We start from the raw sequence: 24290 nt of genomic DNA on the forward strand, positions 1-24290 counted from the left end.
ATTATCTCTGTCTGATATTGTGCCCTGATTTCTTCTGGTAAAGGGGCTGCAGTGGTTAAGGTAGGTTTTGGAGCACTTCGACTTTTTGTATTTTTTTGCATCATCTTTCCATGCTTAATTTTTAATAATACCAAATAAGTAAGGTTGTCCCCATCCAGTCTTTAACACAAAACTCTTCTCTGAGTGGGGCCTTGATTCCAGAAAGGGAGTAGAACAAAGGGTTTTCTGGCAAAGCGGTTAGCTCTCTATTTGGATCTATCTTGACTTTCTACTTGGGAAGGGGTGCTTATGAGCACACCTGTGTGTTAGCTGCTGTTGATTGTCCTATGCTGTGAAAACAACTTATCTCTGTTGCCAACTCCTGACTGCCTCCTGAGATGATGAAACTTGTCTTATCAGTTAACTGTAAGAAGCATCCAGTGTGTGGGAGACTTTAAAAGAGCAGCAATTTGCAGTCACTTCTGTTTGTTTTGTAAGGTGTTGAAACCTTCAGTCTGTGTGAAATTTGCCTTAGTGCATTTGTTATAAACAAATGTGTCTCCTTCAGTTTCATTGGACAACCACATAGGCAAGAGGTGGTTCTCCGTGTAAGGTGTTGCGACAGTTTTAACTGGAGTGTTGTCGTCACCTAGGAATGAGTAAGAGAGGCTTTTAATTGGGCCTTAACATAGTAGAGAAAGTTTAGGTTGCCTCGGGCTTCCCTGATTGGATTACAGTGACTTGGTGAATGTGTGTATCAATGTGGCTTTGTTGGCAGGTCCCCTCCACGTAGAAGTGGGGTTTTCTCCCGTGTCAGGAACACAGCCTGGGCTCCTTAATGTCATCAGATGGTGCCAGACTTATTTTCCTTTACTTGATTGTCAGAGTACATCAATCTTTTCTTCACTGGAAATACAGGATTTCTTCATTATTCCAGGGAACATAACTTTTTGCTGCTCTTTGAGCTTCCCTGGTGGCTCAGATGGTAAAGTGTCTGCCTACAATGTGGAAGATCAGGGTTCAACCCCTGGGTCGGAAAGATCTGGAGAAGGAAATGGCAACGCACTCCAGTATTCTTGCCTGGAAAATCCCATGGATGGAGGAACCTGTTAGGCTACCGTTCATGGGATCGCAAAGAGTCAGACATGACTGAGTGACTTCACTTTCACTTCAGGTCTTGGGGAACACTAATGTATGCAAAATAACTTAAATGATCGTGGTTTTCAGGTTTTTCTTGGTTTGAAATGAAACTTGAAGTTTCAATTTGAAAAACTAATTTTCTGTCCTCTGGAGATCTGTGCCCAGAGACAAAGGAACCTGCCATCCACAGGTGATTTACTCAACAACTCACCTAAACTGGCATTGTGGGGACTAAGAGCACAGTGCTTGGATTTCTGGGCTTGTGGGTTTGAAGAAAAATATTGATTGTGTTACTGGTATGGGATAGAACACTACATACCTGTAGCAGTTAGTGCCAGGTGCATAGCAGCTGAGCACCCCCTGCAGAGAGCTTCCGGTTTTTAATAAGTTTTATCCTTTCATAGGATCCCGGAAGGCTTTACAGTATTACAGAAAATAAAAAATAAACCTTGCCTGGTGTTTTTTTTTGCCTTTTGTCATAACTCGACCCTTCCCCCTTTCAGGTACTATGCATTAGATTGAAAAAATGACAGTTGCGAAACTAGTATTTGTTAAGTTTGGTGACAGTCCCAAAGCCACACTTGCCCTGACCCCATTTGTTTGCCATGGAGTGTTTGTGTAATTCCCATAGCCTTGACACGCCAGGTACCTTTGACAAGGGTGTTCAGGCTCCAGAGGCAAGAACTCTACTTGGGCTCAATACCAAATGCAGTCACCAGATACATGCCTCATACAGTCACCCTCTTACTGGACTATTCCTTTGGACTTGCTGACAGGCGACTTCTCAGTAATCCTGCTCGCTTTGCATATTTTTTCAGTGTGCTCAGAAATTTTAAACACTTTATTCTGTAACTGCTTCTGTACGTGTTCTGTGAGGTATGTCTTCGGCTGTCCCTAGTGTGGCCAACTAGGTTTGTAACCAGAATTAGGACTTTGATCTCTTGAGTACTGGACTTCGCTCCTAAGACACACATAGTTTGCTCTGGATGATTTTCTGGAACTGCTGAACTAGAAAGGATGATTTGAAAACTGGCTATTTGATTATAAGTATAATTTCATTATACTTATAACACACTTTGGAGTCTTAGCAGTTCCATCTGGTGGGACTTATTCTTTTAGAATTTATACTATGTTTATTGTAAAAGACAGACTGTTTTCTACTGAAAATCAGTGCTCAGCAGATGTAATAAACCTGAATATCCTTCTGTTTGCAGAAATGCTTAAAGTATTTAGAGGTCATTGAAATTTTCATCGTTTCCCCTTACATTTTCACACTTGTCTGAATTAATTTTCAGTTGTTCAGTGACTTGCTGCTTAAAATAATCTCTTTAGTCATAGAGTTTTCCATTTACATTTTTGCAACAGCAGCCTCATAAAATTATTTTTTTTACCTTAAATGGTGATTAATGTCTTTTATCATATCTATCTTTTATGTTTAAAAAAAATAGAAAAAAAATTCTCATTTTTCACATCTGGCTTACTTTCAGTACTCACCATGTAAACAGTCAGGGCTTTAGGTGTGTACTGGTGCAAGCTTTTAAGTTGGACAATAGGTCTCTTGGAGTGTTTGTATCTTTATAAACAGAACTGGAGGTCTATGTGGGCATGACCTGAGACCTCCAGCAGAGATCCTGGTCCAGCCAAGAGGGCTGGAGCTGGGGTCTGCTTAGTCTGAGGCAAGGACAGAGCTCTGTTACTCTCTTGCCATTTGAGTACAATTAAATTAAGGTATTCCCTTAACATGTTTGAAAGCTAATTTTGACTATATAAGCAATGCTTAACACATTCTCCATGAAAAAAAAAAATTAAATCATTTCAGATAAGACCAAAGTCTCTCTTGATCATATCTTCAATCCCAGTCTTTCCCTTTCTCTCTAGGGAGAGAAATTTCTTCTCAATTTGGTAACACTCCTCTCAAAATCCATGTATATACATGTAAGGAGAAGAAATAAAGAATATATGCATTTACATAAATAATATACTGTGCAGATATTGTTGCTGTTGTTTAGTCACTAAATTGTGTCTGACTCTTTGCGACCCCATAGACTGTGTAGCCTACCAGGCTCCTCTGTCCATGGGGTTTTACTGGCAAGGATACTGGAGTGGGTTGCCATTTACTACTCCAGGGGACCTTCCCAACCCAGGGATCAAACCCATGTCTCTCAAGTCTCCTGCGTTGGCAGGTGGGTTCTTTACCACTGAGTCACCAAGGAAGCCTGTGCAGATATTAAAACTTGTTCTTAATTATTTCATGTCTATACATGATGATTTCAGTGTTCTTTCTAGTCTCAGTGTTAGTCTGTAGGATGGAAGTGCACTTTGTCATCGTTCTTTTCTAGGGAGCTGTTATCTGCTTTGAGAATCTGGTAAAAGCTATGAGCCACAGACCTTCTCTTTAGAAAAATGTACACACATATATATTTGAAGTGTGTGTTTATAATTTTTTTTTTTCAGTTCCAGTTTGGGAGTGTTTTTTCTTTTATCTCCAAATACTGGGGACACATCAGTATAGCTCAGTGCATTTCATGTTGTTCATATCACTATTAGAAATGGTATTTTTTCTCAATAATAGTGATGGTGGAACTTGAACTATATAACCCTTTTTGGAAATATATAGAGATTGAGAATAAAAATAAATATTCTGGCTTGAGCTTAGTAAGTAAGGGCAAATAAGTACTCTAATTTATGTGCCAATATTTATTCTCTGGGGAGAACAATGGGTTGTGAAAATATGGGTGTGTATCCCTGAGGCCCCAAGGGGAGGTAGGGGGCAGAAGAGACAGGTGCTCCAAGAAAGTGGGAGGACATGAGCACAAGGGAATTTTATTTTGGTTGGCGTAAGTACAAAAGATGTTTCAACTGAAAACCTTGACCTGGGACCCACACAAAGAGGGTCTTATTTCATTTAACAGAAAATTGATGAGAGAGATGTTGATCAAGGATTCCTTCATTCCCCTATTCTTTATGGAGGGCCCTATTCTAGACACTGGTGATGGAGTACAAATAGACCCCACCTGCTTTCCTGTCCTTGCAGACACCCTAACTGGTAAGACAGACACCAAATAATCCCATAAATACATGCAGAATTGCTGTGTGACTGCCATGAAGGCTGTGCTTGTGCTGCTCTGAGATCCTGTGGGGAAGGGCATCTGTTTGGGCACATTGCTGTCAGTCAAGGGAAGGTGGCAAAGAAGGTGACGAAAGCTGCCATCTGATCAGCTGCAAGATAAATGTCAGGGCAGAGTTGTTGTTGGAGGGGGTGGGTGCAGGGTGGAGGAGTCCCAGGCAGGGAAACATCACGTACACAGACCCTTTGAGGTGATAGAGGGTCAGGGGATTTGAGATCAAGTCAGTGCACCTGGAGCTTCTTGATCTCCTTGTGAGTACTTCTTATTCTTCCAGTCACTAACTGACGGGAGTCCGAAGGCTCCATCTTTGGGGCTCCTCCCTGATCTGCACTCCCAGGTTGATTGCTTCTAGTTTTGTGGCTTTAAATACATCATCTGCATCTGATGATCTCTAGGTTTCTATCTGTAGACTGGACCTTTCCTTGAGCATCACACAAGGATCTCCAACTTCATTTCTGGTATCTAGCCAGCATCTCAGGAGAAGGCAATGGCACCCCACTCCAGTACTCTTGCCTGGAAAATCTCATGGACAAAGGAGCCTGGTAGGCTGCAGTCCATGGGGTTGCTAAGAGTGGGTACGACTGAGCAGCTTCACTTTCACTTTTCGCTTTCATGCATTGGAGAAGGAAATGGCAACCCACTCCAGTGTTCTTGCTTGGAGAATCCCAGGGACAGAGGAGCCTGGCGGGCTGCCGTCTATGGGGTCACATAGAGTTGGACATGACTGAGGCGACGTAGCAGCAGCAGCCAGCATCTCAAAGTTAACCTGTCCAAAAGGTGACTTCTGATCACTCCCTTCTCTCCCACTCAAATCAGCTTCTCTCACAATCTCTTCTTTTCCTCAGCAAATAATGACTGCATTTTCCAGTCTTGAAGATTAAAACCCTTGGAGCCATTCCTCACATTTCTCTGTCTCCCATAACCTACTTCCAATTTGGTGCAAAGCCTGTTGCCTGTACCTTCAGAATAGAGCTGCTTTGCTGCTGCCATTCTGTCAGCATGGAGGGGCATTGTCCCCTGTGCTTCCCAGCTCAGCTCCCTGCATCTGCCTCTGTGCCTATAGGTCTCTTCTCCAAACAGCAGCTATATAATTATATTGTTGATTTGTGATCCTGTTACAGTGTACTAAGTTATCATGTTTTTTCTGAAGTGCTAAGTGATTTCTTAACTCCACTCAAACTAAAGACCAAGCCTTACAGAGGCTGGTGAGACTGTGTGTCGGCCCCTGGTTACTCTTCTGAACTCCTCTCTTGCTTCTGTCTTGCTTGTTGCTCAGTTATACTGATGTTCCTCCAGGGCGAGGTGCACTCTGCCTCAGGACCTTTGCACTTGCTGTCTCCTCAACTTACACATGACTCTTTCACTACCACCTCCTTAACTTTTCTTATCCTCTTCCTGACACCCCTCTAACATACTATGTGATTTACTTTTCTTATTAATTGTCCATATTTTCCCACCGAAATAAAAACTCCATGAAGGCAGATTTTTATCTGTTATATTCTCTATTTTATCCCTAACACATGAAACAGTGCCTGAATTACAGTAGGCTTGCAGTAAATCTGTGATGAATTTATGAGTGAATGAATGAAGACAAAACCTAATCCCATAAGTGAAAATAACAGAAAGTTACCCAGCAGTTAAAATAGCCAGAAAGTTTCCTATTTAGGGACTATGTGGAAGACTGTTTTTAATTTTTATTTTAAAAGAAAAGTTCTTGACATTTGCTTGGCTACATCCTGGATTTAATAAATGTCTTTGATACATTAGGAAATTTGGTATGTTCATAGTTTAAAACTACCTATGTTAGGTGTTTGCACACTATGAAATCAAATTAAATTACAGCCTTGTCCTCCACTTGATAATTTCTTTTCGGGAGGCGGGTGGGATGCATTTAAGAACAATAGGGGTCTATAGGAATACAGTGTAATTAGAGTAAAAGGAAAGAAGGCTCAGTTACTTTTACTTTTTTATGTGTTAATTTGCATTTAGTCTCAGTTGCAGCACGTGGGATCTTTCATTGAGGCTCATGAACTCTAGTTGTGGTATGCCAGTTCAGTGGTTGTGGTGCTTGGGCTTAGTTGCTCCATGGCATATAGGATCTTAGTTCCCCGACCAGGAATTGAACTCATGTTCCCTGCATCGCAAGGTGGATTCTTAACCACTGGACCACCAGGGAAAGTCCCAGCTCAGTTGCTTGAGGAGTTCTGAATAACTACGGGGAAGAGCTCTATAGTACTAAGCTTGGGCTTGTGGAAATCATCCATCAGACTCTTGTGTTTGCCCTCTTGACCTTAAGATGTCCCCTTCTGGTGTCTCTTCTCTTGGTCCAGTGATGGGGCCATTCCACATCCACAGAGCCATTTGTCTCCAAGATGATTGAATAGAGAAATTGTCGTCATTGAAATTACTACTGAATCTATAAATATGGAGCTAGTGCTTAAAAGTTTGTTTCTAAATTTGTTTGATTTATCCAGAATACTTAAAGCCTGTTGATTTTCTGCATGATTAATCTGTACTCTTCTGTCTTAGGATCATTTTGGCATTTGTTACCTATATATCTGTTATTTGGGGGCATAAGGACTATATAGCCAGTGGACAGCTTCTGCAGAAGGAAGTATTATTGCCAGTGAAAGGAAATTGAAGATTATTTTCCCCTTTGGTGTAGGAGATAAACTCTACTACTCATCTGACTGCAATAATAAAAATGGAACAGTACCCATTTGGGGCAGCAGGAAACCCTGCTTCTGGTAGTGATATACAAAGGTTTATGGCTGCTGTCTGCTAAACTCATACTCCGCTGGTCTCAGTGTGAACAGTCAGTGTAGAGGCTGACTTGCAGGGTGGCTGTAGCTCTGGGACCTGTCATTGGATCATCATGATATTAATTTTTTTACATGTAGGTGAAGTATTAACCCAGTATTTGCAGAGGATACCGTGCTCCGGGGGTTGAACTAGGTCATTTCACTCAGCTTATATCATCCTTGTGACAATACCATGAGGGTGACTGCTGTTTCTCCACCATATATTGAGGCAGCTGAGACTCTGAGATGACAAATATGGTTACTCTCCTACTGTTTTTCTTATGGTCTTGAGGTTACCTGGAGCAGAGCCTTTCAAGTTTGTCTAAATAACGGACATGTACCTAGGGCCCTGAAAGAGCAGAAACCGCATTTCCATCAGGTGGGTACCTGGCTAATAACGTGACTTCATCTCAGAAGTGGCCTGTTGGCTGTCTTCTTATTTTCCCTTTTCGCCTGGTCTGTGTGCTCTCCTGAAAGCTCCTGCACACACACAGTTTCTGACTTCTTGTAACTTAGACTTGAGATTACCTAGCATGTCCTGGCCCTCCTCATGTTACTCTTTCAGCTTCCATGGATAGCTACCTGTTGAGTTTCTTAAGAGAGAATCATATAGACTTAGACACTAATCCTGCCCCTCCCCCCTCCCCCACTTAAATAGGTCATTTAAACATTTACTGTTATTTGATCAGGTGCTTAACCAGCCCTGTTCCAATCTGTTTTGACCTCCCACATGATGAGAAATCTGGCCACTTGGGCTGCTGCTTCTGCAGAATCTCTGAGCACTACAGCTTTCCTTTTACATGTGAATGAGAGTGTAAAGTGACATGACTGACATATCTACTGGGAATTTACACATGGTGGAGTTATCCTGCAACCATGGTCTATATCGGTAGCTTAACATAATGAGAAATACATTTTACTTATCACCTAGTATGTGTGTTCATGGGTGCACGTGTCTGTGTATGTCAAACAAAAGCTTCACAAAGTAGAAGTTACCCTTAATACACACAGTGCACTATGGTATTTTCTGTCCTGTCCTTTCTGTTTTGTTACCCTGACGTAGATGACAATCAGAAATTTTGGGGCTGTGTTTTGCCATTCACTAAGTGATTATAAGTTTGTAGTTTGGAAACGCCAGTATCTGACTCCAAAATTCATGTGTATTCCACTGCATCGGGATGAATGGGGCAAACAAAACAAACCTAAAGCCAGTACCTACTCCATGGGAACTTAGAAGCTGGTTTAGGAGACAATAGAAATGAAAGGTCTAAGTGATGTTTTTGAAAGAATTTAGGGCAAAATGCAGAAATGAGTGACACAGATAGAGGTCATGGAAAGCAGTAAAGGTCAGGAAAGTGCTCTCTAAAGATTATGACTAAATCTAGATGGGCTAGATGGGTGAAGAGTCAAAAATAAAAACAATAGAAGTATAAAATAATTGCTTGAATAATTGAATTGAAAATGAAACTTGAAATATAGGTAAATGGGAGAATATTGGTAATTCTATGCCTGTTTCTCAGATCTCCTCCATATAAGGTAATTCCTGTCCACTGGGATCTGGCGTGCTTTGAACATTGCATGTAAAACATCAGTTCACTTTAGTACCCACTTTTCTGAAACCAGTTTTGCTCAAGTTTAGATTGTATTGCAAATCTAGAAAACTAACTTCAGTGTCAGTGTTGTTCTAAGGAGTTTACTGTTTGGAGGTGATCATTCCTATCCATCTGCCACTTGACAAAAATAACAAGCAAAAACAGAATGGCAACAAAGATGTTGGCACCTCCTTTATAAACAGGTGTCCTTTTCTGCAAGAAGAGCGCTCAGACCTGTTCTGCCTTCGTCAGCCCCTTCCTGACTCATGCCTTCGCCACGTGTCATCGGCTTCACTGTCAGTTATGCACCTCTAGCTCTGTCCTCCTCTGTTCGCCCATCTGCGCACCTGCCTGTCATCACTCATTGTCAACACTGCCTCATAAGCCACTGCCTGGTTTGGGCTTGACTGAAACCTTTCTCATTGCCTGCCTTTATCTTAGCTACTTTTATCTGTGAATGGTTACCTCTCATGAGCTTTCCTGTGGGCAGCAACTAAGAAATGCAGGTATTGTTGGCATCTCTAAACAGTTCCATTTGCCTACCCTACTTGCTTTGTTTCTTTTTTTGAGAGAAGACTTTGAAACTTAGTTTTTATTAAAAGCGATGCTTTAATTCCAAAGCTAAGAGATGTTTATTAATGAAAAATTAAAAACTACCAATAGATAAAAAGAAAATAAAAATTGTTTGAAATCCTTCCCGTGTAGTCACTGTGGATATTTTGGTATATAACTTTTCAGACTTTTTTTCCCCTTAATCTGTATTTAGAATTTTCCTCTTCCTTTAAGCAAAAATGAATAAAATAATATTGTCTTTTTGCTCATATTTTCCCTTTAATAATGTTGTAAATATTTGCTCATCAATAAACCTGCTGTTTTTTAACCCATTTTTTTTCTCTTAACAACGCTGTGAATGACTTTTCATGTCATTAAACTTTCTTCCATAACAACCTTTGTAAAGCCCATATTTATTTTTCATCAAATAGGTAGATTTTTTTTTTTTTTTTAATGTTTGGTTCTTTTAACCAATTCCCCTTAGTTAGTCATTAGTTTGTTCTTAATACAAAATTTAAATTAAGTTCTTTGAAATAGTCATTTTTAAATTACAAAGGTAATGCAGGTGCATTCACCTTATTACAAAACTGAACACAATAAGACTGAAAGTTGCTATGGTTTTACCGCCATTCCCAACTCCCTCCACTGTTCACCACCATTATTAGTCTGGTCTCTTCCTCAGTATTTTATTAAATATTCCAGTTTTAAAAACTGCTCACCTTTTATGAAATAATTTTATAGAATTGCCTTTTCCCCCTAAAACCAGTTTTCCTTTTTATCTTACTTCTGTGACATTAGCTTTTCATGTATGTCCTGATCTCATTTTCTCCCCTTGGTTGCTGATAGAAAAAGCAGAAGTGGGTTTCTCTCTCACTGGGGGATAGAGATTGAGTCCACCTGGGTCCAGGCTCAGTAGCGCACAGAGGAGTGAATGGTATTGAGAGCCGCAAGTAGAGGAATTTGTGGAGATTCCACGGCTGTCAGGACTAATCAACAAGTTAAATTGCCAGGCACCCTGCCAACAGCTTAGCTGTCTCTGGAGCAAGAGCTGAGAATTCATTTGGGGAGGCAGTTTCTGAGGTATCCAAGGGGGGGACCTTAGTTTAAAGGAAGGGTAGCTGCGGGTCACACACACCTCGAAGAAATTCAGAAGTGTGAGAAGTTAGTGTAAAGAAGTTAGTCCTTGTGGGCAGCAGGCACGCCTGAGTTGAATACCAGCTTGCCCACTTATTAGGGCTCACGATGACTTAACTTGCCTTTGTCTCTGTTTTCTTATTTGTGAAACAGCAGTAGTAATACCTTGTGGAATTGTTAGAAGGTTTAGATGCATGGAAAGAACATGCCTGGTGCATGGTAAGCATTGGATACATCAGTAGTTGGAGAAATACAAGAGGAACCAGCAGAACTCTGAATCAGGTCCTGGCTAAATAAAGGATGCTGGTTTACAGGGGCTGGCTACAAAGTAACACATGTACTCTTGTCTCCTAAATTCTACAAGGCACAGCAGTTTATTTAATGACCTTGCTGTTTGTGGTCTGTACTGTCTGCCTCATATCTGTATTGAAGTAGCTGGGACTCAGTCAGGAATGCTGGCTCTGACTATAGAGGGTGACACAGGCCATTGCAGGGTCAAAGCCCCGAGCCCTGCCTTGCCTTATCTGAGTTTGCCACAGTTTTAGCAGACCCGAAGTTACCTTTGGGAGGCTGGCGAGCTTGCTGTTTCTTGAGATTCAAGAATTTTGGTGAGGATTATAGAATTTTCAGTTTTAAGTTTATAGAATTTATAGTTTTAAGATTATAGAATTTTACTGTTTTAACAGCAGTAGATGAGAGAGGCACTCTGGTGTTTTGAACAAATGATGAGATCCCTGGCATGTCACTGGAGATCTTTTTAAATTAAGCATATGATTTTATTAAATGGGCCATTGTCTTCTACCTCTCATTATTCTAAAAAATAGTGATCTGTGTATCTGTTTCTCCTTAAAAATATGGCACCGTCCCCATCTTGACCTCAGTTATCTCATCTTTGATCATCTGGATTTCTGGCCCTTGGTATGGGTGTTCTGCAGCAGCTTGTGACTTAGGTGGACAGTGTCTCAGTGATTTCTCAGTGGACGCGGCAGGGCCTGAGACAACCTGCGGGGGCTATTTTCAGAAGACGGTTTCAGGCTCTCGGCAGATTTTTCATTTTAGGAACTTCAAGCATATTCTCAAAGAGCTGCTGTTCTATGTTGTTGAAGTGAAAGAACTCGTAACTCATTGGAAATTCCGGGACTGTTCAATTTGTATTAAGTCTGTAGAAAAGACCTAGGAGTGATTGTGTCTAGTGGTATAATTTTACTTTGCAATTCATTCTCTTCCCACTTGAACTCTCCAGAATAGAAGCCCATGAATAGCAAGTCACCAGGAGGCATGAATAAACCAGCTGGTTTTCAGCGAATGGATAACTCTTAAGTTTGAAGGTCTTAGCTCCAGTGGGTATTCAGTGGACATCAGTGCTTTATGGAGCCTGAGTGAACTTGGATTATAAATATCTGATCTCATTTTTAATTGACTACTTTTCTGAGCCTCTTTGGTTGGTCAGTCTTTTGCAGGCCCTCCTATTCTGGTTTCTTTGGCTGGTGGGAAAAAGAGAAAGAATGTGCACCCATCTTATCTATATAGAAACAACGTCAAGTCATAGAGGGCCTGAGGTCATATCCCTGTTTACCCCATAGAAAATGATCCCATCAGCCTAGAGACTGGGGTAATTCCTCTTGGCTCTGTACACAGTTACAGGGCAGGCTCTATCCTGTAGATAGGCTTAGTTATACATGGCAACCTCAGGATTCTTTTAGAGACTTAGAGAACCTGGCTTTTACTACCTACTGTAGTCAATGGCGTCAGAGGCCAAGGAACATTGCCTAGGTTTTCTTAAGACAGTTTTTCACAAGGTGAAATCACCTGTAGCTGTGATGAGTGCAGAAGTGGAATTACTGCCTAAAGCCTACTTGTTCCTTCATGAGATAGTCATCTAACAAGCTCAGACTTGCAAAAGATCATGAAGGAAATTAGAATCCATTTTATTAATTTTTTTAATCATAAAAAAATGAAGCATGGTTAATTTACAATGTCATGTTTCAGGTGTAGAGCAAAGTGATTCAGTTGTACATGTACATATATCTATTCCTTTTTAGATTCTTTTCCCATATAGGTTATTATAAAGTACTGAGTATAGTTCCCTGTGCTATATATCAGGTCCTTGCTGTTTATCTGTTTTCTGTGTTGAAGTGTGCACCTGTTAATCACAAATTCCTTATTTATCTCTCCTTTTCCTTTCCCATTTGGTAGCCATAAATTTGCTTTCTATGTCTGTGAATCTGTTTCTATTTTGTAAATAAGTTCATTTATGTAATTTTTGTAGATTCTACATATAAGTCATATCATATGATATTTGTCTTTCTCAGAGTAACTTGGCATCAGTTTTAGGTGGAGTAACTTTTGGATCTATCCTTTGGGGAGTTTACCTTAAATTTCAAAAACTGTATCTTGGGGCCAGTTAGACAGTATATCCATTGGAGAAGTATCTCCTACTGTTCTTTATTAGTTTTAGGCAATCATTAATTTTTGTCTCTTTTGAACATGGAAAATATGTTGATTACAAAAAATCATAGGTGGAGAATTTTAATACCAATTACAGCAGTAAAAATATAATTTATAATTATTAATTTAGAACTATTATGAGATTAGTTAGTTCCCTGCATTCACTGCCTTGACAAGTCACATAATATATGTTCATATTTTTTAACATATGTCAGAACTGTAGTTGTGGGCTACAGTTTTGTTTTATTTGAATTAATTTTTATCCACTTTTATTTGAATATATGTCGTATATGTCAAATAGATATTAACATATATTCACATGTTCTCCTAAGAGTATAGAATCTGCCATGGCAAGATTTGAACAGTTTTGTGAATTAGTTGGATTGTACAAAACCAAGAACCTCAAACTGAGTATAGTACTTAATGTTTCATTCAACTACATTTGTAACTGTACTTATTGATGATATAGTTAAATAGGAAAAATAAAGCAATGAGCAAGTTCTAGTGAGGTCAGAAGACAGTTGTAAGGGCTTGTTGCTTGGCAGTCAGTGTGTTCCTGTTTGTGCTGGGCTGGAGCCGCCACAAGATACATATGTAAAAAGTTTTAAAAAAGAGCCTGTATGATTTAGTTTATTTCGTTTTAGATGACAGAATAGGAATCCCATTTTGGAAGCTGGTGTATTATCTTTTCCACACGTGAAAACAAGGAGAACACTTGGAGAATTGTGATAAAGTTGATATTTTAATTCTCTTAGCAAAAGTGTGCAAACTGCAGAAAACATGTAAATGTAAAAACTGTAGATATTATTGTAAACATATGTTTTACACAGATATTTGTGTGCTTGTGCAAAAGAAAAGCCTGGGCTTACCAGTGATTTTTATTTCGGTTTAGCAATAGGTCATTGGTTTTGAATAGAAAATTTCCAGAGATACATACTATTAAAATCGTTGCACACAGTCTTTCTCCTTGTTTCCCTCTCTCCCTTCCTCCCCTTCTTTCCTTGTTTCTTTCCACTTGACATTTTGCTCTATGTTTTCATTCTCCCCAGTTTTCTCCTGCCTGTCTTCTGCCAGTCTCTGTGGGGCCCTCTTATATATCCCCTCTCCCCTTCTTTTTCCGGTTTCGTTTTCCACATTCTTCAGTCTCTGAAATCCTCTTGCCCACTCTTGATCTTCTGCCTCCAGGCACCTGCTCTCAGGTACTGTGTAATTTAGAGTTGCATATGGAAGATCTCAGGTGGACAAAAAGCTTCCTCTTGGCTCCGGAGAAGAACCTGTCCAGCCGGGCCCCAAGCCGTGGTCTGGCAGTCAGCCAAGTGGAGCTGGCTTGTCATAACTCCAGACCTGGCCTTCTGGATCCTTGAATGTGTCAGTTTTCTTAATTATAACCCAAGAATGTACTTTCTAGAACCTTTTGTTTTCTTTATCGATCAGTTCTGTATGGGCTACTCGTTTCTAGTTGATGACTTCTTGGTTAAAGGAATGTTGATCATTTTTTATTAGTGTTGGTGAAAGATTCTATCTATGAGTGTTTTGCCTTTTTCAAAACTACCTTCTCTCTTCTCCCTCAGAAGGACAACTACTTTAGCTGGGGATTTCTTTTTTTTTTTTTTTTTTCTTTTTGATAGGTAGAGGTATTCTTAATCCCTCAGTGACCTAGCTGTATCTGGGTAGGTCTCTAAGCCCACATGCTTTACTTTCTTCCCCTTAAGATTTCCGGGTTTGAACTCAGTAGTAGCTGTGGATGGAGATGCTGGTGGCGTGGAAATTCTTGCTGGTGACATCACCTGCCAAGACTGTGGGCACAGCGCCAGGATATTGATCTGCTGGGCTTTGAGTCAGGCAGGAAATCCTGTGAAATTCCTGCTCAACGTTAACCAAATGGGAGCAGCTCTGAACGGTTTCATTCTTTTGGCCAGTCTCCTCCCTTATTAAAATGTATGAAGAAGTCTTTTTAACCGTGAATTCTTGCTGACAGGCTGACCCAGTGTCAGCATGGTAGATACGGCTGAGAACATTCCGTGATATGTGCAATGACAACAAACATATGGAGACTTGGTGCAGACCTGGCATTAGAAGGGATCATCATTAGTGACAATCACCCAACCTTAGAAGTAAGGTGCCTTCATGGAAAACTGGGGGTCCCCTATCCCTGATAAAATCATGATTAAGAGCAGGAGCCCTTGAGTTGGTACACCTGGATGAGGATCCTGGCCTTCTTATCTGTTAGCTATGTGATCTGGAATCCTTGTTGTTATTACTGTCTGGGAAATGGGCATAAGAATAGTATTGGCTTTTTAGAGTTTTTCTGAGGATTCAGTGATCACAGGGATATAAAATACTTGGCGTATTTCCTGGCAGTCAGTAAATGATTGTTGATTTTACTATTGACTTAGGACTCTTTCTACTCTATTGTACTACTCTCTATAATCTTTTCTAACAACCAGATTGAAGGCAGTAACATATAGTTGTCTTTATTTCCCTGACCCCACCATGTAAAGAACTGTATACCAGTAGTCTTCACACTGCGGTACACATCACACACCTGCATTCAGCAAGACCAGGCGAGGTGGGCAGGAATAGTTTTAAGGGGACCATTTTCCAGATCCTCAATTCCTAGGCATTCTTTTCTGTAAAACTGAGAGTGTGTCTGCAGTTAAAGTGTTACACCAGATTTTGTTGTCCAAATTCCAGTTTTCTCAGTTACCCCTTTTGCCATTTTTCTAAAGAAAGCCCATCTCAAATCTTACTTTGGTGTTTGATGCCCTGTGTCAGCATGTTAAATCACAGCACAAAATAAAATGGGGTCAATTTGAAATATTGGTTTCAGCAAAACCTCCTTTAATGAAGCCACCATACACCCCTATCCCTGTCTCACTCAGAGTTGCATTCTTAGTAAAATTTTACTTTTAGTGCTTAATGCATTGAAATTGGAAATAATTGCATCATTTTGATTATGGATTATTAATGGTGTTTGTAGTGATTATACAATCTAGAAGAGTCTTTATACTTAAAGCTCATTGATCACAAGAAATTTTAGAAAATTAAATGTAAAAACCTATGCCCTAAATATGCTAAAGTGACTAATTAAATGCTCTGACACAGAATTACATCAGGAAATTTGGAGGGAAAATTGACATAGAAATGGGTTTTCAAGGAGAAAGAAGAATAATGTAAAATCTCCATATGTTTTAAATGGATGATGGTGGATATTGTCATCATGGTTTTTATATTCCACTGCTGCTGCTGCTGCTGTCGCTTCAGTCGTGTCCGACTCTGTGCGACCCCATAGACGACAGCCTATGGGGTCTCAGGCTCCACCGTCCCTGGGATTCTCCAGGCAAGAATACTGGAGTGGGTTGCCATTTCCCTCTCCAATGCATCAAAGTGAAAAGTGAAAGTGAAGTCGCTTAGTCGTGTCTGACTCTTGGCGACCCATTTAAAAGAATATGATAGCACATGGTTAAAATATCTAGATTTACAATCAAGAGGAAGATATGTCTTTAAGATTCTTTAAATTTTGGATGAAAATTTGAAATGTCAACATAAAATGGGTCTAAGGAAACATGGTTTTTTAGTTTTTTTAGGAAGTAGATAGCAAAACGTTTGAAGACCTCTGTTGCATTTTATTGCTATTGCTTTTTCACACAAGGGGAGGACATTCTCCTTTTTTGCTGCTCTTCTGTTAAGTGCAAGATCTAATTGGTTGGTATTGTGTACATGCCTTACTTTTCGTTAATTAAACTTTAACTGAAAAACATGAATGTCTTTCACGTGCTGGACTCAGGGCCAGGTATATTAGAACAGACTCCAGGTCCTGCCTTCATGGGGTTCATAATTCAACCTCTGTTCTGAGTTAGAGACTGAATTTTGGTAGGAACTGCAGTAATCAAGTAGAAATGTATAACAGTTGAGATAAGGACTTCGGAATTCAACGAGGGACACAACTGCATTATTCCAGGTATGGTACTGGCATTCTTGGCTCTTGCAGGTACTCTTGCTTCATCAAAGAATATCAGATTAACATCTTTATTTGTCAAAATTAAATACGCCCCAAAACCTGTTGAAATTGGGCCAAGAGGACTGTGTTTTCTTGTTTGATTGGGTTTTTATAAAGAGCATTGGTGTTCCGTTGAGTCTCTGTTTTCACAGAGGGTTCACATAGTTTTAAAATTACACTGTCAATGTAATAAGGACACTATATCACTGACCAGCATTTCTAAGCAGTAAACTTAGGCAGTGGCTTCCTTTCTTTTATTATCAGGGACTTCTTATGAATTGGGAGATTAATTCCATAAGTACTTTAGGAATAGCCAGAACTAAGACCAGAACAAATTAACTCAAACCCATTGGGTAGTGTTCTAGACACTTTTAATTCCTTTAATGTTGTACTATGCTAATTTATTAATGTGATTAAATGTCATCTGAGGGATATGAGACTCAAAATTATTATGTACTGAATTCAGCATTTTGCAGTTAATTCATATTTGAAGGGCATAAAATTATGCCTTACATAATAAATAAGTTGTTTATGAAAGTAAATGAGCTCAACTTTATTTTGCTTTTTGCTCTAGGTGAAAAGAAATGGATTATCTCAAACAGTTAGCCAGGAGGAAAGAAAGCGACAAGAGGTATTTTTTTTTTTTGAAATTTAATTAATTTATTTGGCTGTGCTGGATCTTAGTTGCAGCTTGTGGGATCAAGTCCCCTAACCAGGAACTGAACCCGGGTCCCCTGAATTGGGAGCACAGAGTCTTACTGGACCACCAGGGAAGTTTCAAAAGGTATATTTTCTACCAAGCAGATTCTTTAGGATTCTCAGGGGTACCTGTTTTGTTGAGCATTTTCCTCTGACAGCGTATTCATTTTCTTTTCTTTTTTTTACAAAAAGGTTATGTGATTATTGTCAAATAAAATTACATGTAAGCTCCCAGAAAAGAAAATTTAAAATATCCCAGTGTCATTTTAATTTAACAAAGCACCTAGTCCCTGGTGGTTCAGACTGTAAAGAACCTGCCTGCAATGCAGGAGACCCAGGTTCAATTGCTGGGTCAGGAAGATCCCCTGGAGAAGGGAATGGCTCCCCACTCCAGTATTCTTTCCTAGAGAGTCCCATGAACAGAGGACCCTGCAGTCTATGGGACTGCAAAAAGTTGGACATGACTGAGCAATTAAGCAAACAAAAACTAAAAACAAAATGTCATTTTAACTTAACAAAGCACCTAGTCCAGGTATAATATTTACATTGGAAGAAATATGTTGAAAAACGGAAAAGACATTGATTAGATTCTGGAACTGAAAAAGGACGATAGTGGAAAAACTCTGAACCCTCTTTGCAAGATTTCTAGAAATCTAAAATTATACCAAAACACGTTTGCTTAATAAAAAATAGAACAGATAGCAATAGTTTCATAACTTGAAATTTAGTAAATGCAGCTTAAGAAAATTGCTCATTGTAATAATATTTTGAAGTTCTCAAAGCACTTTCTTTCTGTCTTATGCATATGAGCTTGGAGATAAATAAGCTTAGCCATATATATGCATATAAATAAGTTCCATAGAGGACATGAAGTACCCCTTTCTTATTTCATTGGCTTGCAATAACACAAAAATATAAGGGTGAATTATAGGACTATTAAAAAAAAATCAGAATAGTGTATAACATTGCTGTATACATCACAGAGAATTTTAAAAATTATTACATTTATAATTTTTCTAATTTTTCTAAAGAAAATATGACTCTCAATAAAATAGAAGTCTTACATTCTCCTCCTTTCATTCCTTTCCTCTCCTCCCTAGAGACGACTATAATTATGGATCTATGTGTATCCATCTGTTCATGTATTACATCTATTTATGTACATATGTTTGTATGTGCCTGTTAAGATGTAGGTAGATGATATGATTCTGAACGTATGTTTTGGTTGACTGCTTTTTACATTTAACATTGTTTTTAAGATTTATCCATGTAAAGACATATTAACCTAGGTCATTTATTCAAACTACTATATAGTATTCCATTCTATAAATACTTATAAAGAAAATATGTTCTCCTAATGATGGATGGTAGGCGGTATTTTTTTTTTTTTTTTTACTGTTAACATTGTGACATAAACAGCTCAAGAGCTTCTCCAGGGTCCTGATCCCATTAGAATATTTCTTTTCTTTTAGATCTATTCCATTTCCCTTACATTTTGAGAATATTTATTCAGATTTGTGATATAAAAAGGTAATGATAGCAGCAAATCTAATTATGATTTATTTCTGTTCTTATACTGATATTTAACAGATCTAATGTGATTTGCCTTTAAGTAGTTGATGTTTCTATTGCAGGATGTTTTAAATTATTACATTAAATGTAGTATATTAAACTACCACATACTCATGTTTTCCTGTGATCGATTCTGTATAGTTTATCATATCATTTTGTTTGAATCTTCACATTTTGGATTTGATTACAAAAGCCCCTACTTTGAAATGTTTTTAATCATTCCAAGGCACCATATCCATCAACAACCTGAAATCCATTATTTTTGGTCAGGAAGAGTGAACTTTCTTTAGTCTGTATTACATTTCCTGGGGATAATTTTATTAATTGAGTAGAATCACACAAGATACAAGTTAAATGAAACTCTTATTAACGTCCTTGTCTTTACATCTAATGACATAATCATTGGATGGTTATATCACTTAAAGTCCCTGGAACACAACCAATGTTAGATCAGCAGGTTGAAGTAAGACTTACCTAAATGATTATGGATGCTAAGAATAGAGGTGGACAATGAGATTAGCACCACTAACCTGATTTACAGAGTTACAGAGTATTTACAGATTTACAGAGTATGGCCCACCCACCAGCAGCGGGGCATCCACCTGCCTGCTCCCACCTGACCTCAGCTGGAGCATTAGTTCTTATAAGGAGACTCTTCTGGGTCCCTCTGGGCCAAGCCCTAAGGGGAGGAGCCCTGGAGGCCAAGGTGATGATGGCTCTGTTATTAGGGAAGATCTCCAGGAAGGATGGGAATTGCAAGGATGTTCACCCCTCCCTGAGGAGGAATTCTCTCTGCCTGGCCATTCTAGGAGAATCTGATTTTGTTAAGGCCCGAGATGAATTCCTTACACAGGGCGTTGGTATCTCTCCACATATGTGGGTTAGCTTTTCATCGTTAATGAAGGCCTATCAGGTGAACCACCACTGTATGCCTGACACCAAGAGTTTCTGCTGAGGGTCCTTCACTCCTTCTTGAGACACTGAAGAGGGCAGAAAGAGTGGCTTATTGGACAGAATTACTTTCGATTGTATGAGTTTATATAAAAGAATTCCTGTGGCTGATAAGAACCTTTTGAGGGTAGGTCCAGTCATGCTCTTTAATACACCCAGAATATTTGCTCATATTAACTACAAATTAGTTGAATTAAAACACAGGGAGAGAAAGGACCCACAGGGGAGGGAAGAAATGGATTTGTGAGAAATTGTCTCTGAATCCCAAGGGAGGTCCATAAATCTTCACTGTCCCAGAACAGCTTGCTTTGAAATCAGGGCTGGAGGAGATGACCCCAAAGGTTAATGAATGTCACCCTGAGGTTTTACGACCTGCCCTAGCTTCCTCCCGGAGATTCTGCCCTCTGGCAAAACATGACCTCAGGATGCCAAGTGCTTTCATATTTTCCTATTTACACTCTAGGCAGTGACTGTGCTTCTCAAAATTTGGGTATATATATGTGCCTTGTATAAAGACAGTAGTTTGGTAATGTACTTTTTTTTTTTTTTAATACTTACAGTTTTGCATTTTTAAAAATACTGTTATTCCTACAGCAGAATTATGAGAGCTCGATTTAAATTCTTTAATTGAAAGAATTAACAATTCATTTCTTCTTCCTCCTCTTCAGGCTATTTTTGAAGTCATATCCTCTGAACATTCATATTTACTCAGTTTGGAGATCTTGATACGAATGTTTAAAAATTCTAAAGCACTGAGTGATACGATGACCAAAACCGAGAGTCACCATCTTTTCTCCAATATTACAGATGTCTGTGAGGCAAGCAAAAAGTAAGTTCACTTTCATTTGCCTTTAGATATTCCTTACTAACAAACATCTGGGTTCTCTAAAAAGGAGAGGTGTGAAGCCTCTCATTTGTTCAATCGGCTTTTATCTTTGTCCCTTGAAGTAAATTTTAAGGTCTGTTTCAATTGCTGATGTGTAAATAGATGCTGAGTGTATAGTAAATCGACACAGCAGACGTTTGTATCTGAGGTCTCCATATTCCTTGTTTTTCTCCCTACTTTATCCCTTTTATTTTCCCTTTTTAATTATGCCAGTAATATAACAACATTTAGTTGGAAAAGAAAAAAGTAACTCACGATCATAACATTTAAATACAAAAATTATTTGTTTACATTTTCACACTCTTGCTTTGTTAAGATATGTATATATTATTTTTAAAGTGCAGTCATAGTGTCCATAATGATTTCTGTAGGTTTTCCTTGTTTCACTTTCCATAAGCACTGTTAGAAGAGCTTTCATTATTGTTACATTTTTAATGAGGGCAGGAAGCTCAGTTTGTACCTCAGTTGTGAACTCTTCTGCCCTGAGGAGCTACATGGTTCTACTGGAGCCTTGTGCAGCAGTGCACTAAATTGAGCGGTGCAAAGTTGCTGTTTTGGGTGGTCAAAATGGCTTGAATATTGGCAGTTTTTTATTTGAGTCAAAGGTAGGTTTATCGTTCAACTTGTGAAGCTTAAACTTTAAGTCTGCTTACTTTGCAAGGGCGTCTTTTAAATATTTGCTGTAGTGCCTGATTTCTTCTTAGAGGGCCTCCGAATTGTATAGGCTTCAGGGCCCACAAAGGCTGGACCTGCCACAAGGGCGTGAATGTCCTTGGTGAATCTCGACGTTGTTCATTTGTCACTTTAGGACAGAGCCAGGTAGGCAGTGATGGTAATGCGAAGGTGTTCCTGGCTCCATCTCTGTGTGCAGGTATAATAGATTTTCCTTTGGAATTACAAGATTGAACATTCTGTGATGAACAGGTTAGTGTGTGAGTTTGGGCTACTGCAGAGATGGGATTCATGGTCAGATCAGTGAGTGCTCCTAGTATTTTATGCTAGTTACACAACTTCTGAAGCCAGATTCTGCCACAAGAAAAGATCTTGGCAATCTTGTGTCTGACACGGATACTTAAAAATTCATGTTCAGAGGACCCGTTGAACCTTAGAGAAGAAAGGCCTGTGGTGTGCAGGTGGTGACATGTGCTGCAGCTTGAAAAGTCCTCTTTAGAACCTGAGTCGTTGCTTGTGTTCAGCCCATTGCTTTTTTGGGGGGCACCATTCTTGTTAAGAGAATGCCCATTTTGTTAAGAGAAATGAAAAATCGTTCTCCTTTTAGTGAAGAGAACAAAAGGAGAGCCTTAGATGGTGTGTCCTGGTTCGACAGGTGTTCAGATTTCAAAGAGTCTCTTTCATTTTAACTTGTACTTTGGTTTAACTATGACAGTAAATCTCTATATTAGTTATATTGCTACACAGAATTATTACTGTTTTGATAACTATAACATGTAAGTTATGATTTTAATTAGAATTTATTTTCTGAAAATCATGGTGGACATTTTTACTCCTCTTTGGAACTGTTCTTTGAATTGTGTGGCCATGAGTCCACTTCTCACAGCCTATCAATGGCTCTCGAGAAAGCTGCTAGTCAATTCTGATTGTTGAGTAACAGCAAGTTCTTGAACAGAGGATGTTCTGGGTCCTTGATCACACTGCTCATGTATCAGAGCGTGATTTAGAAAGAGCCTGGTCCCCAGCAGGTAGTAGGTTAGGCTTGAGAAGGTTTCTGAACCTCTCCAACTTAGCTATAAAATGGAGATTAAAAAAAAAAAGCATAATTGGTTAACCCTGAAATAAGTCATTTCATTTCAATTATAGATGAACATTTTATTATTTTAATTTCCCTGACAAAATTTAAATCTCTTACGATTTTATCTAAATGTTTTCATTTTGATAGTAACTTATAATTAAGAGGCTATTCTGGACATTTTTTGTCTATTTTTAATTTTTAAAACAAAAACATCTCAACCTCCATTAAATGATAAAAAAGAAACATCTTTATCCTTTACATTTTTTTTTTTTTCTGTTTTTATTTGAAATGCAGTGTTTTAGTTTGGAGAGATGCCTACCTGTGTAATTTAATCTCTTGTTATATTTCAACTAAGAATGATTAGCTTCTACATGGTAATCCTATGTCTGTATCATAATAACTTACATTACAAAAGTTTGTTTAAGTTTGAAACACTCATTTTAGATACAGTGTTTTTTTTAAATTTTATTTTAATTTTTTTATCTGGCTGTGCTGAGTCCCTGATCGCTCAGATGGTAAAGCATATGCTGGCAATGTGGGAGACCTGGTTTTGATCCCTGGTTCAAGAAGATCCCCTGGAGGAGGAAACGGCAACCCACTCCAGTACTCTTGCCGGAAAATTCCATGGACGGAGGAGCCTGGTAGGCTACAGTCCATGGGATTGCAAGGAGTCAAACATGACTGAGCAACTTCACCTGTGCTGAGTCTTAGTTGTGGCGTTCGGGATCTTTAGTTGCAGCATGTGAACTCTTGTTCCCTGACCAGGGATTGAACGTGGGCCCCCTGCATTGGGAATGCAGAATTGTAGCCACCGGACCCACCAGGGAAGGCTTAAATATGGCCTTTTTAAAATTCAAAGTGCTCAGAAGATTTACAAAACTTATGTCATTATGTAATGCCTGCTTGTTGAATTTTCAGCATTTGGGCTCCAAGAGTGACTCTCAGTGTGCTACCCATGAAAGAGTTTCCAGTCTTAAGAAATCATACAATTTTCATTTTTTTCCTTGACTAAACTAATGAACAATGTCTAAACTGATTACTGATTGTGTGGCATTATTAAGTGTGGCATAATCAAGACTGTCTTCATTGCTTTACTTTTACCTGATGAAAAATTGTCGCTGTAGGTGATGGGATATTTAGTGGAGACTGAGCTCACTGCATACTCAGCATTTGACTCAATAGTGTGATGTCTGGTCCTCCTTATAAATTCCTTGAGTTCTTCACTGTTTGCCAGTAAGTGTCACCAAGAAGCCTTTCTATGTAAGATGACATTATATGAAAACAGACAAGACCATTCTGATTCTGGGTGTATGCATTTGTCAGTGGATATTCCTACTGAATTTTCTATATAAAGAATTGTTCATTTCAGTCAATACATGTGGAGCCTCTTATTCTGCCAGATGCCTGGGTTCTAGAGCATTTCGGCTAGGAAGCATCTGCCCTGTGGCTCTTGGTTCTCACTGGTCAGCGGTTGCCAGTGGAGCTTCCCCAGTGTGTGTGCAGAGGCATCCTAGACTAGGGTGCTTCCCCCAGTTGGGCAGATTTAGGTCAAGCTAAAGTTTGTGGGCCTAGAGCCCCTGGTGAGAATCAGAGGCGAAGATGAGACAAGGTGGTGAAGGCTTTTGTGTTCCTGCTGAGGATCTTTTTCTGTTTCCTGA

The 24290-nt window shown here is 39.2% G+C and overlaps 1 protein-coding gene across 4 annotated transcripts in view; it reads left to right on the forward strand.

Moving 5' to 3' along the window:
• ARHGEF26 (Rho guanine nucleotide exchange factor 26) overlaps window positions 1–24290 on the forward strand; it is a 137970-nt gene that overhangs the window by 11409 nt on the left and 102271 nt on the right. For 3 of the 4 annotated variants that reach the window (XM_086317564.1, XM_086317571.1, XM_086317577.1), the window contains exons 5-6: window positions 17349–17405; window positions 20665–20825. In XM_086317564.1, coding sequence (XP_086173690.1) covers window positions 17349–17405; window positions 20665–20825 — 218 coding nt within the window. Of the gene's footprint in view, window positions 1–8843; window positions 9036–17348; window positions 17406–20664; window positions 20826–24290 lie in introns of those variants that run through there. The other variant, XM_086317578.1, reaches the window with a different exon arrangement.

This window comes from Bos grunniens, chromosome 1, assembly GCF_055505025.1.
Source record: "Bos grunniens cultivar Pamir isolate PY7600 chromosome 1, Bosgru_T2T1.0, whole genome shotgun sequence".
Classification (NCBI taxonomy): Eukaryota; Metazoa; Chordata; class Mammalia; order Artiodactyla; family Bovidae; genus Bos; species Bos grunniens.